The 20,638-nt window shown below is 39.9% G+C and overlaps 3 protein-coding genes across 6 annotated transcripts; 2 read left to right on the forward strand and 1 right to left on the reverse strand.

The window, feature by feature from the left end:
* Positions 1 to 3,926: 3,926 nt before the first annotated feature.
* On the forward strand, positions 3,927 to 5,486 carry LOC115005680 (39S ribosomal protein L51, mitochondrial-like). Of its 3 annotated transcripts, none has more exons than XM_029427620.1 (4): positions 3,927 to 4,034; positions 4,335 to 4,409; positions 4,567 to 4,674; positions 4,945 to 5,486. In XM_029427620.1, the coding sequence occupies exons 2-4, from the start codon at positions 4,340 to 4,342 to the stop codon at positions 5,139 to 5,141; spliced, it is 375 nt and encodes a 124-aa protein (XP_029283480.1). In that variant the 5' UTR covers positions 3,927 to 4,034; positions 4,335 to 4,339; the 3' UTR covers positions 5,142 to 5,486. The 3 variants fall into 3 exon arrangements, with proteins under 3 accessions (XP_029283480.1, XP_029283481.1, XP_029283479.1); XM_029427621.1 differs by lacking the exon at positions 3,927 to 4,034 and adding an exon at positions 4,077 to 4,135; XM_029427619.1 differs by lacking the exon at positions 3,927 to 4,034 and having other exon boundaries at positions 4,180 to 4,409.
* Positions 5,487 to 8,868: 3,382 nt separating this feature from the next.
* On the forward strand, positions 8,869 to 13,870 carry LOC115005682 (synaptobrevin-like). 2 transcript variants are annotated; one of them, XM_029427624.1, is made up of 6 exons: positions 8,869 to 8,913; positions 9,524 to 9,599; positions 10,528 to 10,666; positions 10,951 to 11,109; positions 11,500 to 11,551; positions 11,978 to 13,870. In XM_029427624.1, coding segments are annotated over exons 2-6 (369 nt in total). In that variant the 5' UTR covers positions 8,869 to 8,913; positions 9,524 to 9,597; the 3' UTR covers positions 11,995 to 13,870. The 2 variants fall into 2 exon arrangements, with proteins under 2 accessions (XP_029283484.1, XP_029283483.1); XM_029427623.1 differs by lacking the exon at positions 8,869 to 8,913 and having other exon boundaries at positions 9,387 to 9,599.
* A 1,041-nt stretch (positions 13,871 to 14,911) lies between these two features.
* LOC115005683 (tapasin-related protein-like) lies at positions 14,912 to 18,350 on the reverse strand. Its single transcript, XM_029427625.1, is given in 8 exon segments — positions 14,912 to 15,315; positions 15,866 to 16,091; positions 16,815 to 16,918; positions 17,000 to 17,077; positions 17,080 to 17,166; positions 17,820 to 17,861; positions 17,864 to 18,019; positions 18,101 to 18,350. Coding segments are annotated over 8 exon segments (1,011 nt in total). The 3' UTR covers positions 14,912 to 15,247.
* Between the last annotated feature and the right edge of the window lie 2,288 nt (positions 18,351 to 20,638).

A 20,638-nucleotide genomic window follows, 5' to 3' on the forward strand; every position in this document is an offset into this window, starting at 1 on the left:
GAAAAACCTCAAATAAACTATTATTATGTAAAAAGTCACACGACGTTTTGCGACTGCTTTCTCAAGGATTTTAGCGAGAAAGGGAAGGTTAGATATCGGCCTATAGTTGGCTAAAATCTCTGGATCAAGACCAGGCTTTTTAAGAAGTGGTTTTATTACAGCTACTTTAAAGGATTTTGGTACGTAGCCAGATAATAAAGACAGGTTGATCATATTTAACAACGAAGTGTTAATTAAGGGTAAAACTTCTTTAAACAGTTTAGTTGGAATCGGGTCTAAAAGACAGGTTGATGGTTTAGACGATGAGATTGTTGAAGTTAGTTGGTTAAGGTTGATTGGAGTAAAACAGTCTAGATATATTTCAGGAGTTACAGATGTTTTTAAAATTCCGGCAGTTGAAGTTAAGTCATTACCAATTGAGGTCAGGAGGAGATTAATTTTGTCTCTAATAATTATAATTTTATCGTTAAAGAAACTCATAAAGTCGTCACTACTGAGAGATATAGGAACAGAAGGCTCTGTAGAGCTGTGGCTCTCTGTCAGCCTGGCTACAGTGCTGAAAAGAAACCTGGGGTTGTTCTTATTTTCTTCTATTAAGGAAGAGTAATAAGCTGCTCTGGCATTACGGAGAGCCTTCTTATACGTTTTAAGATGATCTAACCAGACTAAACGAGATTCTTCCAATTTAGTGGAACGCCATTTACTTTCAAGATTTCTCGACTTTTGTTTTAGTTTGAGGATTTGTAAATTAAGCCGGAGCTTTCTTTTTCTGTTTTATGATCTTCTTCTTAAGAGGAGCGACAGAGTCGAGTGTTATTCGCAGTGAGGCTGCAGCGCTATCAACAAGATGATTAATTTGGGAGGGGCTAAAGTTAGCATTGGAGTCCTCTGTTATATTGATATTGAGTCCTGGTATTGAATCAAGTGCTGATGGAATCACTTCCTTAAATTTAGTCACAGCACTTTCAGATAAACATCGAGCGTAGGATATTTTGCCTACTGGCTTGTAGTCCAGTAACAGGACTTCAAAAGTTATTAAAAAATGGTCTGATAAAAGAGGATTATGTGGACACACTGATAAACTTTCAATTTCAACACCATATCCCAGAACAAGGTCCAGAGTGTGGTTTAAACAGTGAGTTGGTTCATGTACATTTTGACTGAACCCAATTGAATCTAATATTGAGATAAATGCATTATTAAGGCTGTCACTATCAACATCCACATGAATATTAAAGTCACCTACAATAATTACTTTATCTGTTTTAAGGACTAAATTTGATAAAAATTCTGAGAATTCAGATAGAAATTCAGAGTACGGACCAGGAGGGCGGTACACAGTAACAAATACAACTGGCTTTATTGTTTTCAATGTTGGGTTTGAGAGCGTAAGAACAAGGCTTTCAAAAGAGTTATATTTTAGTTTAGGCTTAGGATTGATCAAGAGGTTTGAGTCAAATATGGCCCCAACTCCACCTCCTCGGCCAGTACCTCGAGGAATGTGAGTATTAATATGACCAGGTGGAGTAGATTCATTTAGACTGACATATTCTTCATGTCTCAGCCAGGTTTCAGTGAGACAAAATAAATCAATCTTATTATCTGATATTAAATCATTTACCAATCCAGCTTTCGTTGATAAAGATCTGATGTTTAAGAGCCCACATTTAATTTTTTGATTTAGTTGCACTTTTGCAGTGGTGGTGTTTATTTTAATTAGGTTTTCATGTATAACTCCTCTTCTGTTAACCATAGACTTGATTAGTTTCAGTGGTCGTGGGGCAGACACAGTCACTATGGGGATTTGAGTGGGTGACTGCCCGGAAAGAAGCACAGAGAAGTGTGTAAGACTGCAACTCTTTGTCCTGGTCTCAACTCTGGGTTGTCATGGATTAGGTCCACTAATAGACTGTGTAATATTATTGGATATGAGATCTGCTCCAGCCAAAGTAGGATGGATGCCGTCACTCCTAATCAGACCAGGCCTTCCCCAGAAAGTCCGCCAATTGTCTACGAAGCCCACATCATTATCTGGACACCACCGTGAGAGCCAGCGATGGAATGATGACATGCGGCTAAACATGTCATCATTCAAAAGATTTGGCAGAGGACCAGAGAAAACTACGGAGTCCGACATTGTTTTGGCAAATGTACACACCGACTCCACATTAACTTTAGTACACTCCGATTGACGCAATCGCGTGTCATTACCGCCGACGTGAATAACAATCTTACTGTATTTACGTTTAGCCTTAGCCAGCAGTTTCAAATGTGCTTCTATGTCGCCCGCTCTGGCCCCCGGAATGCACGTGACTGTCGTCGCTGGTGTCTCAAAATGAACGTATCTCAAAATTGAGCTACCGATAACCAGAGTTGGCTTCTCAGTAAAGGTTTTGAATCTTCACTTTGGGTGGCTTAACTCAGGACTTGAACACATGTCCCGACAGGTTGAGCAAATCGACCTGAGACGCCTTGTGACAGATTCATACAGCTTTCAGATCTTCACTTTGGGTGTTGGACATCAAAACTCATCTACTTTCCAGGGGACTTGAACCCATATATTCATGATACCCGAGCAGGCACCTAACACCTTGAGCTTTGTGACACTTGGATATGGACACTTGGAAGTTCTTTATAGAAGTTTTGAATCTTCACTTGGGTGTTGGTCATGAACTTGTATTGACTTCTCCAGGGGAATCGAACCCATGTTCACAAAACACCTGAGCAGGTACCTAAAAGCTTGAACTGTTGGATATTTGACACTTGACTGCAGTTTCATAGAGCTTTTGAATCTTTACTTTCTGTGCTCAACTAATCAATGGATAAATAAATGTACTGACTTTAAAGGCTTTTGATTGGTTATCTTCTCCATTGAGGTTTTGCACATTGAACATCACTGTACATGTGCCAGTGTTACCAAAAGCACCTTTTCAACTGTGCATGACCTTTCATATGACTTATATATATATATATATATATATATATATATATATATATATATATATATATATATATATATATAATGTGTATATATATATAAGTCATATGAAAGGTGGTATAGTATAGTATATATATACTATACTATGGGTTTTGTATGACGTTTTCATGACATGACATACTTATTGACTGAACATGCTTTAGAGAGAGGTGAGGACCTCCTACCTTTTATTTATTTATGCATTTATCTGTTTGTTACCATATTTATTTAAACATTTATTCATCTATTTATTTATGTATCCATGTATTTATTCTTTTAATAATTTATTTCTGTATTTATTGACAGGAAAACTCAAATATATAAAAATAAAATACTTTTTCCTCCTAACGCTACACAATGGCAATATTTGTATGTTGTTGTATATTATTTATATATTACTACATACACAAACATAGAGACATATTTAGCCTCTGTCTTCTCATTCCCTTTCTGTCACACACGAGAAAACTGTATTGGTAAACATATTTAATCTACTTGCAGGAATCATCCCACACTGTGTGGTGGTTTATTTTACAGCACAACAACATCCACACAACACATGTTCACACACCCACTGCCCATTAATAATTATAATCAACCCTCTTTGGGGATAAATGTGGGGTTTGCGGGAATAATCACAATCGTTTTGGACACCCTTGCCTCCCTCAACTGTTTTATTTGGTCTGATAATGATTTTTAAAATGATTATTACACGTGGCTCCTACTCCCCTGCATATATCCCACAAAGACTTATTCTGTGTGAGGTAAATTAGACATCTTTTTTATTTCTTAATTTATGTGTTTGGCTTTTTTAATTTAAAGAATTAACCACGCTCATTTTTATTACATTCCCGTGTAGTAAATGTCTATCGATGGATGTTCCCCTCCTGTACCGACACCTCCCTCTACTGGGGGAAAGAAAAGGTGCAGAGACCGTGCAACGATTGTCTGTGCGCTGCTCTACCGGTAATACGGTGCCGGCGCTGTGCATTGTGGGACACAGAGTAAGATGGAGGCGGCCACTAAGAGCATGTTGAAGCCTCAATAACATCTATTTGCAAGTGTTTTTTATCTCCATTTACGGCTTTAATGTATGCTTCGTTGTGTTAATAATTAAACATTTAGGAGGCAGAAGATCTCAGCTGGGCGTTGAAACTGGTAATGTAGCTAACTGTGCTAACTGTGCTAACTGTGCTAGCTAAAGCTAAAGCTAAGGGTCAATGTAAAGGTACTTGAAAAGATAACGTTGTGTTTGATAGAAACGTTTAAAACATAGCTAATAAGCGCCGAATGGCCACTTTACCCGAGTACACGGAGTACCTTTCATGTGAAGTTGATATTATTGTGTTTTTTGTAGAAATCATGTCTGTACTGGGGGGGTTACTGAAAGCTGGAGCGTCCTTCTGTCAGACAGCCAGGACCATTTCTACTGGTGAGTGCTGTGACTGAGGCTAATGTGTAGCTTAAGTTTGTTTTTGTGTCTGTTCTGCAGCTATAATATTACTTTGTATGCTTTCAGTGCGTGCCTTTTGTTAATTGATGTGCACATTAAAGCACTGAATACTGATATGAAACTGTGCTTTCTTCAGGGGCATGCTGTCAGATCAGGATGCATTGCATCCCTCAGCTGAAGAAGGTGGACAGGTGGACTGAGAAGAGGAGTATGTTTGGAGTTTATGATAACATAGGCATCTTAGGTAAGTGTCCTCAACCATTTGAGACTGGAATTAGTTTGTTTATATATTTTTTTAATGTCTCAGCTCGTAATTAAACAGGCTACTATGCTTAATGAATTCAAATGTTTCTCATGTGATGAGTTAACCGATTGCTTTTAGGGGAGAACTAAAGTCCTGCGTCATGATTTCAGTTACTAGACTTAATAAATTGAGTTTTGAAAAGATGAATAGTATATACAATAAATGATGCTCAGATGCTGCCTTCCTGTATTTACTGATCTGTGTCTGCAGGAGAATTTAAAGCTCACCCCAAAGACGTCATCATTGCTCCATGCTGGGTGAAGGCTTTCAATGGCAACGAACTGCAGCGTCTCACGAGAAAGAAGAAGATGGTGGGAGACCGAATGCTGACGCTAAACAAACACAACTTGGAGAAGAGGATAAGCTTCCTCTACAAGCGATATAACCGCTACGGCAAATACCGTTAAACAAACCATGCTGGCAAATGCATCTGACCAGCCAAGAAGAACAGTCGGTGTGACGTCGTGCTGTTGACATTTTTTCTAAGTTATATTCATGTGAAGAGAACGTGTGTTCCAGAGCAGCATATTTCCTGTACTTGTTTATTAATGATTTTGCTGTCAAACACAGAATACACGATATAAAAGCCTGAAAATGGACTCGTTTTATTCCCTACAAACGCCGTCTGCTGTCGGACGGCAACTAGTGTGTTGCTTTTGTTCTGTAGTTTGACAAATACCACGATTGTGTTGAAGCCAGAGGTCAAAGGTCAGCACTGGAGCTCAGGATGAACCAATAAAAGAATGAATAAATTAAGTTGATAATGAGCTTATTTTAAAGTTAGACTATCAAAGCAAGTTATGCATTTATTGGTATTTCCTCTATGCACACGTAACAGGAAGTGAACGGCAGACATTTTATTCTTCAAACATGGGCATCAATAGGCTGCTCTTCCTGGAAGATGTTAAACCTGCTACAAGTTAGTTAATTTATAAAAAATAAAAGTAAATGCTTTAATTTAAAACAAAGATCACAACTACAAAATGTATAGACGAGAGTTTCCTTTTAGTTTTGGCCACAGTTCATTTGTGACACTTCCCTGAAGATGCTCATGTGTTCAGGCTGTTCCCGTTCTTTAATGCAGACGTTACTTCTCATGAGAGTTGAAACAAAATGGAGAAGAGGTCGTAGGCGCAACTAGGATCAAACAATTGCAAAGGTAAATAATACACAAGGAGTCAGCTGGAGGTCTTTGCTGGAGGAACTTCATCCATCGTCTACCGCTTATCCGGGGTCGGGCAGCAAGTAAGGAACCCCAATCTTCCCTTCTCCGGGCCACATCCTCCTGCTCCGCCTGGGGGGTCCCGAGGTGTTCCCAGTGAGGAGATATAATCTCTCCACAGAGTCCTGGGTCTTCCCCGGGGTCTCCTCCCAGCTGTACCTGGAACACCTCCCTAGGGAGGCGGCCAGGTGGCTCCTTACTAGATGAACCACCTCAACGTAAAGCAGCAGCGGCTCTACTCAGAGTCTCTCCTGATGGCTGAGCTTCTCACCCTATCTCTAAGGGAGACGCCACCCGTCTGAGGAAACACATTTCGGCCGCTTGTACCCGTGATCTCGTTCCTTATAATTATTGTTGTACGTTGCATGCAACCCCATGGACTATATTAAGAGTCCCTCAATGCACTATAGGAGGTGTGTCCAGACAATACTTTCAGACTTGAGAACTTTGCACGTTTAAAATGTTCTTAAATTGGCAACATTTTAATGTTAAACTAGAAACTATCTGGTCGAAGAACTTAAGGTTACAAATCCGACCAAACATTCAACTCAAACAAAGATGTGCTGCTTCTCCTCCTGGAGTGAATTTAATCTTTGAGTTTGTTTAACAAGCCAGTTGAAGTAAGCTGAATTAAATGGAAGTAAATCTTTGATGAAAAGTACTTAAATTTACTTAGTGGGTTATTTACCATCATCAATGAGTAGTTAGTGTGAAGCCAATAAAAACGCTTGTCAAACGAAATATATATATATAGAAATATATATATATATATATATATATATATATATATATATATATATATATATATATATATATATATATATATATATATATATATATATATATATATATATATATATATATATATATATATATATATATATATATATATATATATATATATATATATATATCTATATATATATATATATATATATATATATATATATATAGACTTACGTTTCTAACATTTAACAGGATTACTCTTTAAATAAATTAACCACAATGTGCACAGAGTCCAAAAACACAATGACTTTCCTTTAAACTGGACAGTCAATATACCAGGAATTAGAGTATTACATTTAATGTGGAGGGGGGGCTTATGTCCAGCTGCCTCCACATGACTGCACCGGCCGCTGCGGGAGAAAGAAAGCGCCGTTAGTTCTGGTCACACACACTCTCACACACTCTCACACACACATGTGTTTGGTTCGCTTGGTCACTTTCCTTTAACGTCACTTCGCTCATAACATGCGTTGAAAGTCTTTCCGCCTCCGCGTCACGTGCTGCTCGTCTCCAGCTTCCCCCCCCCCAGTGGCCTCAGCTCGCGCTTCCCTGTGCTCTCCGCACCTGTCTTACGTCACACTTAAAAGCACGCTGTCCTGCGTCAGCCAATCCTGAGCTGCGGGGGGCGTGTTCCAATTAATCACAGCTGTCGCTCATCGTGTTGATTCTCAGTCCATAACATGCAACACAACAAGACAAATCCTAAAAAGAATAGTTACTCCGTAAAAACACAAAGTATAAAGCAGAAATAAAAACCAAATGTAAAATATATATAAGTACTGATAAAACTCAAACAATTCTAAATTAAAACATGCAAATGTTTGGATTGAACACTGTTTTAAAAGAATGTCCCACTCTGACATCTGCAATTGATGGGGACACAAAACATCAGCAAACAACATGATTTTCTAAATAAATACAGATTAGTTTTTAATAAAGAATTGGTAAATAAATCATTACTTACTGACAATCAGAGCAGATCAGATATGGGCTTGTTAGGGCAGAAATACAAATACTATGTTGGTGCTATTAAATTAGAACATACAGTAAAGAAAATAATATATATATATATAAATGGAATTCATGAATTATTATTATTTTTAATTATTTCCTTTAGAACATACAGTAAAGAAAATAATATATATATATATATATATATAAATAAATGGAATTCATGAATTATTATTATTTTTAATTATTTCCTTTAGAACATACAGTAAAAAAGAAAAGGAAAATATATGTTATTTTGTTATATTTTATGTTTACTGTATGTTCTAAAGGAAATAATTAATAATAATAATTCATGAATTCCATTTATATATATATATATATATATATATATATATATATATATATATATATATATATATATATATATATATATATATACATACATAAAGAGCCTATATATATTTATTTATTTATTTGTTACTGTATGTTCTAATTGAAACATGGCTGGAAGTTTGTGAAATCATAAAAACACTAGCCAGTTGTTTGCTCTTATATGTACTGTAGCATACTTTCGTAAGTACAATTTCATTTTGAGGACTTAAAGTAAAGTGAAATCTTTATTTTACATTTGCACGCTGCCAGTCTGTTGTGTTGTGATTTGTAGCTATGTTTCATTTCATAGCTATCTATTAAATTGCATTTCAAACACTGGAATAAAAGGAACTGTAGCAATTAATGTAGATATGAGAAGTGTTAATGCTATTCCAGATTGAAGATGATTCAAGGAGTTTATTGTCACTCCGGTAGGTTAATTGTGAAAATCTTTCCCTGGGAGTCTCCAATAAATAATAAATATAAAATACGTATATAAAAATGTAATATAATAACAAAAACTAAGAAAAGTATATATACATGCATTAAAGAAGGGCGATTGCACAAGGCACCCCAGTGTTAAAAGTGTGGACACGCCACTGCACTCTGTAGGCTTCCCCTGTACCGCAGTGTCGTCCTGCCGCCCTATCCGACAAAGAGAGCTGCAGTACTGCAAAGTGTGAGGGGAGAGCGAGGAGGGGAGGGAGGGGGGGTACCGCACTGTCGTTACGAGTCCAAGTGGAGCAGGAGGAGAGACGCATTATTGCAGTAGCCTACACACAGCCGAAACTACCGCACTTCACACAAGACGCACATCCGTCCGCGCAGGGAGAACGTGAGACAGAGAGGTAGGGGGTGACAACAATCAAAGAGAGACAACTGATTTCTCATGACTGGACTTTTCTTCCTTTAATTTTGAAATTGCACGCATTTTGCCAGTAGCTTTTTAGAAGAGGCAACTCAACAACCAGCACAGCCAATCAGCGCTGCCTCTCAGCATCCAGGAGCAGCTCTGCAAAGACTCGGCATCACTCGGAGGAGCTGCATGCAGCCCTGCAGGAATATAAACCTCCGTGGATTTCTCTTAAATGGATTATAATTTAGAAGTACTTTTCTCTTGAGCTCGCATCGCTCCGCTTCACTTCCTGCTCGCCAGTCCAGTCACACAGTGAATCCTCGCCCGGCCCGTTTACGTGTCTCGGTATATTGCGGTACTTTGACTTGCAGTATAAATGCATCGCTAGAAGATCGGCTCCACTGCGCAAAGACCCTCCGCCTCTGTTTACTGTCCGCGCGGCACTTACTCGCTTTGCTAATTGAACATTTTGACTTTCGTTTGGACCAGTTCCGAGAATTCTTGTCTTGTTTTTTTTTCCCTGTGATCTTGCTGTTTTTGCTTCTTCTTCTCCTTCTTCTTCTTCTTCTTCTTCCTCTTCTTCTTCTCGTGTTGTACTTCAGACCCTCCCTCTCCACCTCACAGCCCTCACCCCTCCTCCGCTGCCCGTGAGTCAGTTCAAACAGCTGCATAGAAGATGTGAGTATTAATGCGGCTTTTCTGCTGCGCTCTTTTCCCAACACTAACTTTAAAACATATCTCTCGAGATGCTCTGGTTAAATATGTAAACTCAAACCAGCTTATGTCCGTGTATGTTTCCCCCTGCTGTGGGTCGGAAACTGATTTCTTTCAGCTTGATGGATTCTGCTGACGCAAGTGAAATTTTCCGTCACACCATCACTAAATTATGTATTCAGGGGTTGGATGCTGCCACTGTAAAGCCTTGGGTAGAGTTCAATTGAGAGGGTTTTTTTAAAGGATAATTTGACACTACAGATTGAAAAAGAAAATAGATGTGTTACACAGCATCTCGCGGGTCAGAGGGTTTGAGGTCACCACCATCACCTGCTCATGTCAAATGAATGACGGTCATGACGACATTCTTGTTGCTTGTCTGCTGAATTAATCTGTTGTCCTGCAGTCACTGCGAATTGTATTAAACTGCCCATCATGTTGAGGCAGTGCTCAGTTTCAAACCTCCAGTACCTCCTCTCCCCCCTGCTTTATTAACCCTTTCTGTACGCATCCCTCTCCAGTTTTCCTTCACTGTCCCACCTCTGTAATCCATCACCAGAATTTATCATTCAGCCGGGACCTTCTGTTTATTCCCATCTGTGGCCTGTAGGCTGTTTCATCCCATTGCACCTTTGAAATCCCTAACCCCTTCCATCCTATTTTCTGCATTCCTCACCGTGCATCTCCATTCTCCCGTGCATACTATGCAGTTTTCTCCTTTAGCTCTGTGGTGTCAGTATCCCTCCTCCACAGCTGGCAGATTATCTTAATGTCCTCCTTTACCTCAGAATCTTTTTGTCAGGATTTTCCTTATTATATGCATCAGTCGTCAGAATACCAAAGTGTCCCCTTTACTCCAACTTCAGTTCCTCTTCCTCGTGCTTCTTCTCAGGTCCGCCCCAGATGCTGCTGCCGCCCCCGGTGCTCCAGGAGCCCCCGGAGCAGATGGAGCCCCAGGCGGCGTTCCTCCCGGCCCACCCAACACCTCCAGCAACCGCAGGCTACAGCAGACACAGGCCCAAGTGGAGGAGGTGAGCTGGACCAGGCCAGAGTTTGACGTTACATGCAATGCATCAATAATAAAGCAGTTTAAATATGAAATATCTGGACTGTGTATGCACTGTGCTTATAGTGGACCAGAGACAAACAAGCATGAACAACGGCTTTGTTGTTGCTCCTGTGTTCTGTGGAAAGGCCTGGTCTTATTAATATACAATAATTTAGCTTCGTGTCCTTTAACCACGCTTGTCATCCTCTCTGTCTCTCCTCACAAACCGCTGCCAAATGCTGTCTCATCCTCTCCGCGGTGGGTTAGGTGGTGGACATCATGCGGGTGAATGTGGACAAGGTTTTGGAAAGGGACCAGAAGCTTTCAGAGCTGGATGACAGAGCGGATGCTCTCCAAGCCGGAGCCTCTCAGTTTGAAAGCTGCGCCGCTCAGCTAAAGAACAAGTACTGGTGGAAGAACTGCAAGGTGGGCACATTAAACATATTGTTGTTACTGAAATCAATGTGATGCCAGTCTGAATTAATAATATGCCTTAGTGTATGTGGTGCATAGAGATAGTATGTATACAGAGCTAGTAGTGCGAGTAAGGTCCTCAGAACTGTTCATGCTGAGGTGCACTGAGGCGAACACACACTGTCTGTTCCGGGGATCCTGCTCTCCACACACTGATGTGTTAATGAGCTGCTGTGGGACACTGAGCAGATGCTTTGAGGGAAATAAAGTCTGTTATTGTACAGTTTTCCCTGCAGACTCGAGTGGATTAAATGTTTCGTTTTATAGTTCGGATGTGTTTCTTTTCAGTTTTCAGGCATTGAAAACTGAAATTCCTTTATAGTAAAAGTTTTGTCCTTTCAGATGATGATCATGATGGGTGTCATCGGAGTCATTGTGGTTGGAATACTATTCTGTAAGTGGCATGTTGATACTAATACACATATTGATTTATAAACAGATAAGATTATTAAAAAAGCAAATGATCATTAAGTGTCTCAGCAGCAGAGGACATGTGGGAAGAAAAGGCTCATATGGTGTTAGTGTGTCAGAATAAATACTAGATGTAGTACACTAGATATATATACATATATATATATATATATATATATATAAGATACAGTGACAGCACCAACATGCTAGTATTTCCGCACTAACAAGCCCATGGCTGGTGTGCTTCTGCTCTGATTGTCCATTATTCTTGACTTTGAATTACAGTAAATGTTATAATATAGATTTCTTTATTGAAAACAAACCTGTAAGGAGAGCTCAGCTGTATACGTGATGTACTGCCACATCCATTAGACTAATGACTTCCCCTCCCTCTCTCCTTCCTTCGCAGTGTACTTCTTCTACTGAGCTCTGCCCATCAGTACCGATGGATATGGACTTGAGAAAGATATGAGAGGGAAAGAGAAAAAAATAAAAAGATACCCAAGCGCCACTCCTCCCCTTTTATCCGTCCTCTCTTCACAGTCTTCCATCAAACCATCTCGCACTTATACGTGACAGTAGTGTTTATAGGTGTCTCCGCTCTGCGCCCCCCCCTCTCCCTCCCTTCTTGTTGCTTTCTTCCACTGCTTTGGTGTCCTGTCTCTGCACCTCATGTATTATTGAAGGACGCAGCGGGCGGAGTGGATGGAAGAAAGGAAAATGGAAGGAGGGAGAGAGAAAATTCTTGTGACACGGGAACACACGGGGCTCAGTCCTCTGAACGGGGCTGTGAGAGGGGGGAGCGTGCAGATGGTGAGATTGAACAAGAGTTTGCAGTCCCTTCCTCCCCAGATACGCCAAAGCTTCTTCATATTACCTTTTTTGAGAGTCCTACATTTGTAAGTTGAAACTGACTTGCCTAACTAACACACTGCTTCTCTCACAACTTCTACCATTATTGCTACTTACTAACACAAGGTCATTTTAGATTAAGATTAGAAACATTTTTGTTGTACGTGCGTGTGTTTGTGTGTGTGTGTGTGTGTGTATTTGTGATCCAAAGCATTGTAGCCATTAGCTTTTTTCTGAGTTTAGCTGATAGGGTTTTATTAGTAACTTTTTCCTTTCCTTTCCTGCCAAACTTTCTGCAACGTTCAGTAACGACAATGAGAGAAAAAAAATGTGAAAAAGAGACTGAGAGTATAAGGAACGGAAGAAGGGATTCTGGGAAATGTAGTGAGCATTCCCCCCCCCCCAAAAAAAACAAAAACTTTAGGATTTCAAATTCTGGACTGATAAGCAATTATTGAAGAAGTAGTTGTGCTTCATTTCACCCCGGTTGTTGTACCACAGGTGGAGGAATAGTCGTGTTATTCTACGTGGCGTAGTGATACGCGCAGCAGCCACTAACAGACAATCTGCTGTACACATGAGCACGAGGAAGGTCTCTTAACTCTGACATGGACACAGCCACAGACAGATGAATGTGTCGTGTCACATTAAAAATAAAACTGGTACAAAACGACAACTTGTTTGGAAGTTGTGCAGAAAAAAAAAACATTTTTGTTTAAGTTGACCTTCAAAAAGCAGGATAATGGGGGAAAGGACATTATTTAGAAACCCAGATCCACCCTCCCCCCCCCCCTCACATAAAAACAGACTCCCCTGCAGTAAATGCAAAATGAGGTGTTTGTTTCTAACTTGCATGGCAAACCGTGTCCATAGTTTTGCCTATTTGTGTGATCTGTGTATCTGCCATTTCTAATCTAACTGCCGATTGTACATTTCTTTTGTTAGTGGTTTAAACGACCTGTGTATAATGTCTTTCTGATCTGATAATTACTGCTTATGCAATGCAATGATGCTCAAGAGTTTGCTAAATTCGATTAATTTGAGTTGCTTTTGAGAGAAGAATTATATTCTGAGACTGCAAACAACTGCTACTATAGTGATCTGTTAAAACATGTAGTATTGTATGGATTGAACAATAGTACACTTATGTCAGATTATGCTCCTGAAGATGTGTTTATAAATTCTTCAGGTTTTTCGGGGGTCATTGGACATAAAAGAAAAGTTAATGTTCCTCTCTTCGGACCGAATGAAGATGCATAATTGTAGCAGCTAGTTATAACTATCTGATGATATTGTGCAACAATATTATTAGGTTATTACCACATGAGATATGAGAACATGTTTTGTGATTTACAACCGGAAAATGCAGTAAGATGATGCAACTGGATTTGCGAAAACAAATGCATGCTTACCACTTTTGCTGATGCCAATAAATAAATCATCAACAGAACTGAGTGCTGACCTTTGAAATGTTCTCTTCACATATTGAGCTGTTGTTTTTCCACAATCCACTAAGTGATGCTCCAGCTTTCTTATTACAAAGTAGAGCTTCGGTTTCCAGACGTTATGCAAAACAATGTACCGATATTGAGTCACAAACACTTATCACAATGTCATTATCACGCACAACAACATAGAAACAAACACATAAAAGGTAACAGAACAAAGCGCCGAACATCCAGAGCTCCCTCGTTACGCTCCGTGAGAGCTTTAAGGTTCTGTGTTGTTTCTGACAGTCGTGTTTACAATGAGTCACATATTCAAACACAGTGTGCACCGTAACGACCGGCAGCTCAGAGAGAGGGGGAGGTTACAAGTTCTCTGCTGAGAACTCCCTCGTCATTCGGCGTGCATCCTCCTCCCTCGTCGTTCCTCCTCCAGCCACTCCTGCTCCTTCTCCTTTCAGATTCGGCTTTAGACTTTCTGTGGCCTGATGTCTAAAGCAGAATCTACAGGAGAAGGAGCAGGAGTGGCTGCAGGATAAGTATTCCTTCCTTCAGGCCACAGAAAGTGCTTCAGGCTTTAGAAAGTCTAAAGCAGCCTGAAGGAGGGAAGACTTCTCCTCCAGCCACTGGAGATATCTGATCTTCAGCTGCTGCTCAGCCTCCTTCAGAGCAACTGTGAGCTGACTACTCTTATCTTTCTCTTCATCCAGTTGAGGCAGACAGGAAGCTCAATAACCCAAATAGCATTTAATAACTTAATCCAGTCTTATTGTATGTTTATGTGTTAATGCCTCGTGTTTTCCCAAAGCTGCTCTTCTTGACTTTTATGGGCAACAGCATAAAAAACACATACCTTACTTAAATGTTCATTTGCTTTCAAATAAAATGTGTGAGGACCAGTAATATAACATTTGGAGAAGCGGAGTGGCTCACATGCAAGCTTACTGCAAACTGCAGAAAGTAACGAGAGTAAATGCTGAGTACGTTGTGTTTCCCACAGCTCTCGACATGCAAAACACAAGTCAGTGTGGGAGAAATAACAAAACTTCTTTGTGTAATTTAAGTGTGAACTTTGCACGAAAGTATAGTTTGGGATTTAAGATTTAATATGTTGCAGGCTACAGAAACACACACTCCAGATGTGTTTACTGCAACCTCACAGTAAACACCAAACAACAATACAGCAAACGTATAAAGCAAATGAATTATACAGTTAGATATTCAAATGAAGTTATTTCACCCAAAGTGCACCTTTGTGTTCAGGTGAAGCCAAGAAGAGTTAACAGAACCAGTGATGGCTTCTCATCAGTAGTAATTTACAGACTCACAGATGACACAAAGGAAGTCTCTCAGTTTAAAATCCAGATTATCTGCCTACAAAGTTATCTCATGACCTGGTAGAAGAAAAGCACAGTGATGATCAGGAATCCCAGAACCCACCCGTAGGAGCCTGGAGAGAAACAGACACAGAGCAGGTTTCATACATTAAGCACAAAGTACAACATGAAAACTGCATTTTTTGCATTTCTATCAGTGAAAAAGGACCATACAGACACGAGAGTGGGATAGATCTTCTGAGCTAACTCTCGGCAACGAAGCGCTTTTCCCAAATGGTCAAACTGCTCCTTTAAAAACAGAGTTTAAGTTACTACGAGGATCTTTAAACTGGGTATGAAACCGTCTTACTTTAATACTGATGCCTCTACATGACCGACAGCAAGAAGAGTGGCTATTTCAATATACTTTTTCTTAATCAACCAATTAATGCAGGTTCCCGAGAAACTGCTTCATCTCAGGAGCCACCGAGAGCAACCAGCACACCCGAGAACCAGAACCGGGACTGAGCGGGGCAGGCTGTCAGACCCCCGCTGCAGTAGAACGAGAGGTTTTCTAAAGGCACTCTGGTGCTCGGAAACACTACTGCTTTTGTCCACAGGGACCGCCACACAAAGTTCCTCGTAGTAACTTTAAACAACACAACAAAGGCCACACAATAATACCTGCTTCTGGACGTTCTACCACCAGACTGAGAGAGAGAGGAGCGTCCAGGGCTCGGTGGGACACCCTGCAGGTGATCTTCGTCCCAGGGGAGACACCGGAGGGCACAGTGAGGTGAGACGACAGGGAATAAGACCTGTCAGCGTGCTGCCGATGGCTGGAGAGAGAGCCCTGATCTGGAAGCACTGTGGGCTCTGTGTCCGTCGGAGAGAAGGATAACCACTCGATCTGGAAGTCAGGACAAAGCAGAGAATTATGACCTGTGAGTCAACCAAACTGTATAATCATAATAATATCAATAAACTTTATTTATATAGCTTTCCAACACAGTTACAAAAAGATCTGTTTTAGGAAGCACCTTTCATACAGAGCAGTGGAATTCAATTAGCTTAAGAGCTGACTGAATGTAAGACTAATACAAAATATGGAAATGTAATAATATTTAATAAATAAAATAAAAATAGTGTGGGGAGTAAAACATTTCAAGACACAAATACATTAAAATAATGAACAATACAAATAAATAAAATTGCCTTAAAATATTCTAATGAAAAGCCAGAAAGACATTTAAAGAAATCAGCTGCTCTCACGTCTTTCAACAACTAAAGTGAGATTTACACAAATCCATCAAATAACACATATATAATGTAGGCGTTACTTATTAGTTTGTTTGTTTTATCAATAATTATTAGTATTTATTTTGAGTGTTTAATTAATATAGATGCTTCATTTATTTATTTAGTATTTTCCTTGCTAGTTATTAATCCAGTTATTTTTGCTGCTTGTTTATTAGGTTGACTTTGTATAAATGGGCAGAAATAGGCCCCTCAGATTATATAACAATAAGTTAATAACTAAAGATTGAATGTCTTGCTAAGTGTTCAGAGGCAGGAAATGGAAGACACAGACGGCAGGTTACCAACTACATTTAACAGCATACTAGTTACACACCTGAGCATCCAGCGGGTAGTACTTAGTGCAGTGGCAGCTCAACGTCTGGACCGAGTTCGTCTTCAACACCAACTTCTCCTGCGAGAGTGAAATGTGAGGAGGTTCTGAAACACAGAGCAACAGAGCAAGAATTGAAAAACAGTGTTTTTTTCTCTTCTGAATTGAGAGAATAAGTTTAAACTTACGAACAACGTGGAGTTGAACGACCTGCTGGGCGTGGAAAGCACCAACACTGACAGTACAGATGTAGGTCCCCACGTCCGAACCTTCAGCTCGGTCAGAGTCACGGAGGCGTTACCTTGACCAACGACCTCGGAGGCCTTCATGCTGGAGCCCCTCCTCTCTGCATGCACTGACGACAGAAAACCAAACAGGGATTGACAAAACAATCTCAACTCAAGGTCCACTTTCCTGCTTGTTCTGCAGCATTTAGTTGGACACACTGTGCTCTTCTTGTCCGCGCTCACTGGTGTGTTCTTTGTGCCGTTTTCTCACATTCAGCCACGGCTGTTCGTCTACACAGCTCCAGAGGTTGCGGTCTAACGAGTTACATAACTGTGTATGACCCATTTCTTATGTGATGAGTTCATTCATAAAGTAACCGCACAAACTGATGAAACAAAAAACTATAATTACGAAGATCATAAAATCTAATAAATAGTGTATAACTCAGTTACATCATCCATGTAGTCGGTATTGTGGTTCAACAACTTATTTCTTGATGTAACATCTTGATCATTTCGAGCGATACGATTTCTTTAATGCTTTTACTTTCCCTCCACATGTTTTGTTTACCCCCTGAGGTGATTGGGAAAACATTGTCCTCCACTAAAAATAGGCCTTCGGAGCTAATTTGCGTTTATTTATTCATGAACTTCCACTCGACTGAATGCAGTAATGTACCATCCTCAACATCATCAGCGCTGTCGGAGCTACAAGAAGCCGTCTTCAGTTTAAATCCCTCCTGATGCTGGATAGAGCAGAACAACCAGTGCCTGCACTTACCCACTGTGCTCCCTTCTGCATCATCCAGCCTTGTCTTCATTCAAACACTTTCCACCCTTTTCCCCTGTGCTGCAGTCGCCATTCAACGGCCACTTCCTGCGCTACGGGTATCTCCTGCTGCTTGAAGCCACAGTTGAGGAGCACGTCACCTCTCAGAGGGGCAGATACGGACTTTATGTGGGAAAACACCAGGAATATCACTGAAGGACAGAAAGCAAACAGGTGAAATAATGATGTTAATGGAAACAACTTCAATGAACAAATTAAACTCTGGATCTCACCCTCAGTCAGAATAGTTCCCGAGCTGCTAAGAGGCAGAGCCAGTTTGTTTTGTGTGAGGGTCGACTGGTCCTTCTCTACCGCCAAAGTTTGCAGAATGAACGCAGTGCTGAACTCAACTCCCTCCACATTGAGAGACACCATGAAATAAGCTGGTTCTGAACTCTCCTGGGATCCATCAGGAGAGTAACGGCTTAGTTCACACATCACCTCCTGCTGGTTGCAGTCCGACATGGAGCAGCACATGTGCATTGGGGATCTCAGGGCATGACACACTGGCACAGAGGGACGATAGAAAGTTCAACACAGTTTGTGGTGAAATTACAGCAAACTTTACACGTAAAGAAGGAAGTAAAGAACCTTTGACTTCTAACAGGATGGCCATCTGGGTCCAGGGATGAAGGCGGGACAACGGAGTGAGTGTTTCAAGTGATTCGTCAGGAGCCACTGCGACATCTTTTAAGACGAGAGTGGCTGGAGTGCGTGTGAAGAGAGCCCCACCTCCCATTCCTCCCATTCCAACTCCCTCCTCCACCAGGGTGCAGGAAAGTACCACATCGACAACACCGTCACCTGAGAAACAAATGTTTCTTACAAGTGTTAACTCACCATCTGCAATGAATGACAACTTTGAACTAAAATAGTGGATTATAACCACCTCTAACTTAATGAAAAGTTCATTTAACATAATCTCAATACATTGAATTGTATCATCATTGTTAACATAATCAGGTAAACAAATACCAAAAGACTACTTTATTTTATTGATCGATTAATTCAAAATAATGTCTTGAAAGTTTCCTGGAACTATTTGGAACAAATTGTTGGCAAAAAGGGTTCTGATCTCTTTATTTTATTTATTGTTTTGTTTGTTTAGTTGTGTTGAGCTCCATTTAAAACCAATTCATATTAATTCATCAATCATTTATTATTACAAAACGTTTTTCGTTGAATAGTTTTCTTGCCTTTAGACACATTTCATATGTTTGCATGTTAAGATGACCTGCTGTTAGACTTCATCAGCAGTTGGAAGTCTCTATTTTACATATAATTAGTGCCAATTACATCAATGTGAAATGAATACTTCTCTAAAAAGTGTATTACTGAGCTTAATAAATTAAAAGTTAATGTATTGGCACTAATACGTTTATGTGCTGCGCCATTAATATGCCAAATAAAATGCTCTTACCACAAACGCACGTCAGGAAGTATCCAAACAAAATGACTTGAATCATCATTGCGTAGTCCCGTTTCCGTGTTTTTGTAAATTAAGAGTTAAATTAAAGTTTACTGATAGTACAATAAGACAAAGTGAAACAACTGCTAACAACACAAAAGCACCAGCGGACTTTCACTTTTGATTTCAACAACTAACAACAGCTCATTGCATCGCTACAGTCTGCGGATCTTACAGCCTCTTCACATTCAAACCACAGAACTGTACACAAGTTAATATAATATAATAGTAAACATGTGAAGTAGTCCACGAGCTGTTTGGAAGATGCAGCAGTGGAGGAGAGAAAGTGAAAGTGAGCAGACGGGATCGTCCAATGAGAGCGCAGCAGGAAGTGGGTCACGGGTCTCTATGGAAACAAGCGCTGATCACTCGGCAAAGATCGGGTTTTTCATGTTTAATGTAAAACAATTACAAAAAGGAGTCTGACATTTGTATCTATACAACATGTGGGATATGATATTTAATGTATGTATTCATTTGTAACTACTCAGATGTATTTCAACATTTTGGTTAAGCTGACGCCACAGTTGGTTAGCTAGCTTAGCATAAAAACTGGAAACAGCTATCGTGGCTCTAAAGTCCAAACAAAATCCTCCTAAAAGCACCTTAAATCTTAATTTATTAACACTACAAGGCTGCTATATATTTTCTTTTTCATGATCTGTTATTTCTCTATTAACTTTTTATTATAAGTACAATTAATTCAGAGAGACTATGACTATAGACATATGAGGTTGATCAATCCTGAGCGTCATAATCTGGGTTATTATCCAATTCTGAATTCGCAATCATAATATCAATAAATATAGACGCACATAATGAATCAATAACATTAGAAATGAGAAATGCATGTGGCTCTAAGGCAGGACACAGTATAAAGACAGACTGCAGGTTGTGATTCATGTGCAGAGGTTTGTTAGTGTTGGTTATTTCTTGTGGAGATCAGGAGATGGAAAGTCAAAAATTATAAAGACTTTCAGTTATAATATAAGAAGATTTATTAAAGATGATATAGATGATATAGATTAAAAATGTCATGAGGTCCGTTCTTGCTTCACCAATCAGACCCCGTTCAGGTAGTTAGTGTCTTGGCCCCTCCTTTAAGTTTAAGTTTTTATCATGACGCCGACATCTTATCCACGCCTCTTCTGTCCCTCGTCTTCTAATTCCTGACTTTTCACCTAGATTGGGGTTAGTTTTCAAGCTACATGGCAGGAACTTAACATTTGTTTATTCATAACAAGGGGAGCATCCTACCTCTCTGCCTGCCTTTTGTTGATGCACTCTAGCCACAACATAACCT

Source organism: Cottoperca gobio, unplaced genomic scaffold, assembly GCF_900634415.1.
Source record: "Cottoperca gobio unplaced genomic scaffold, fCotGob3.1 fCotGob3_340arrow_ctg1, whole genome shotgun sequence".
NCBI lineage: Eukaryota > Metazoa > Chordata > Actinopteri > Perciformes > Bovichtidae > Cottoperca > Cottoperca gobio.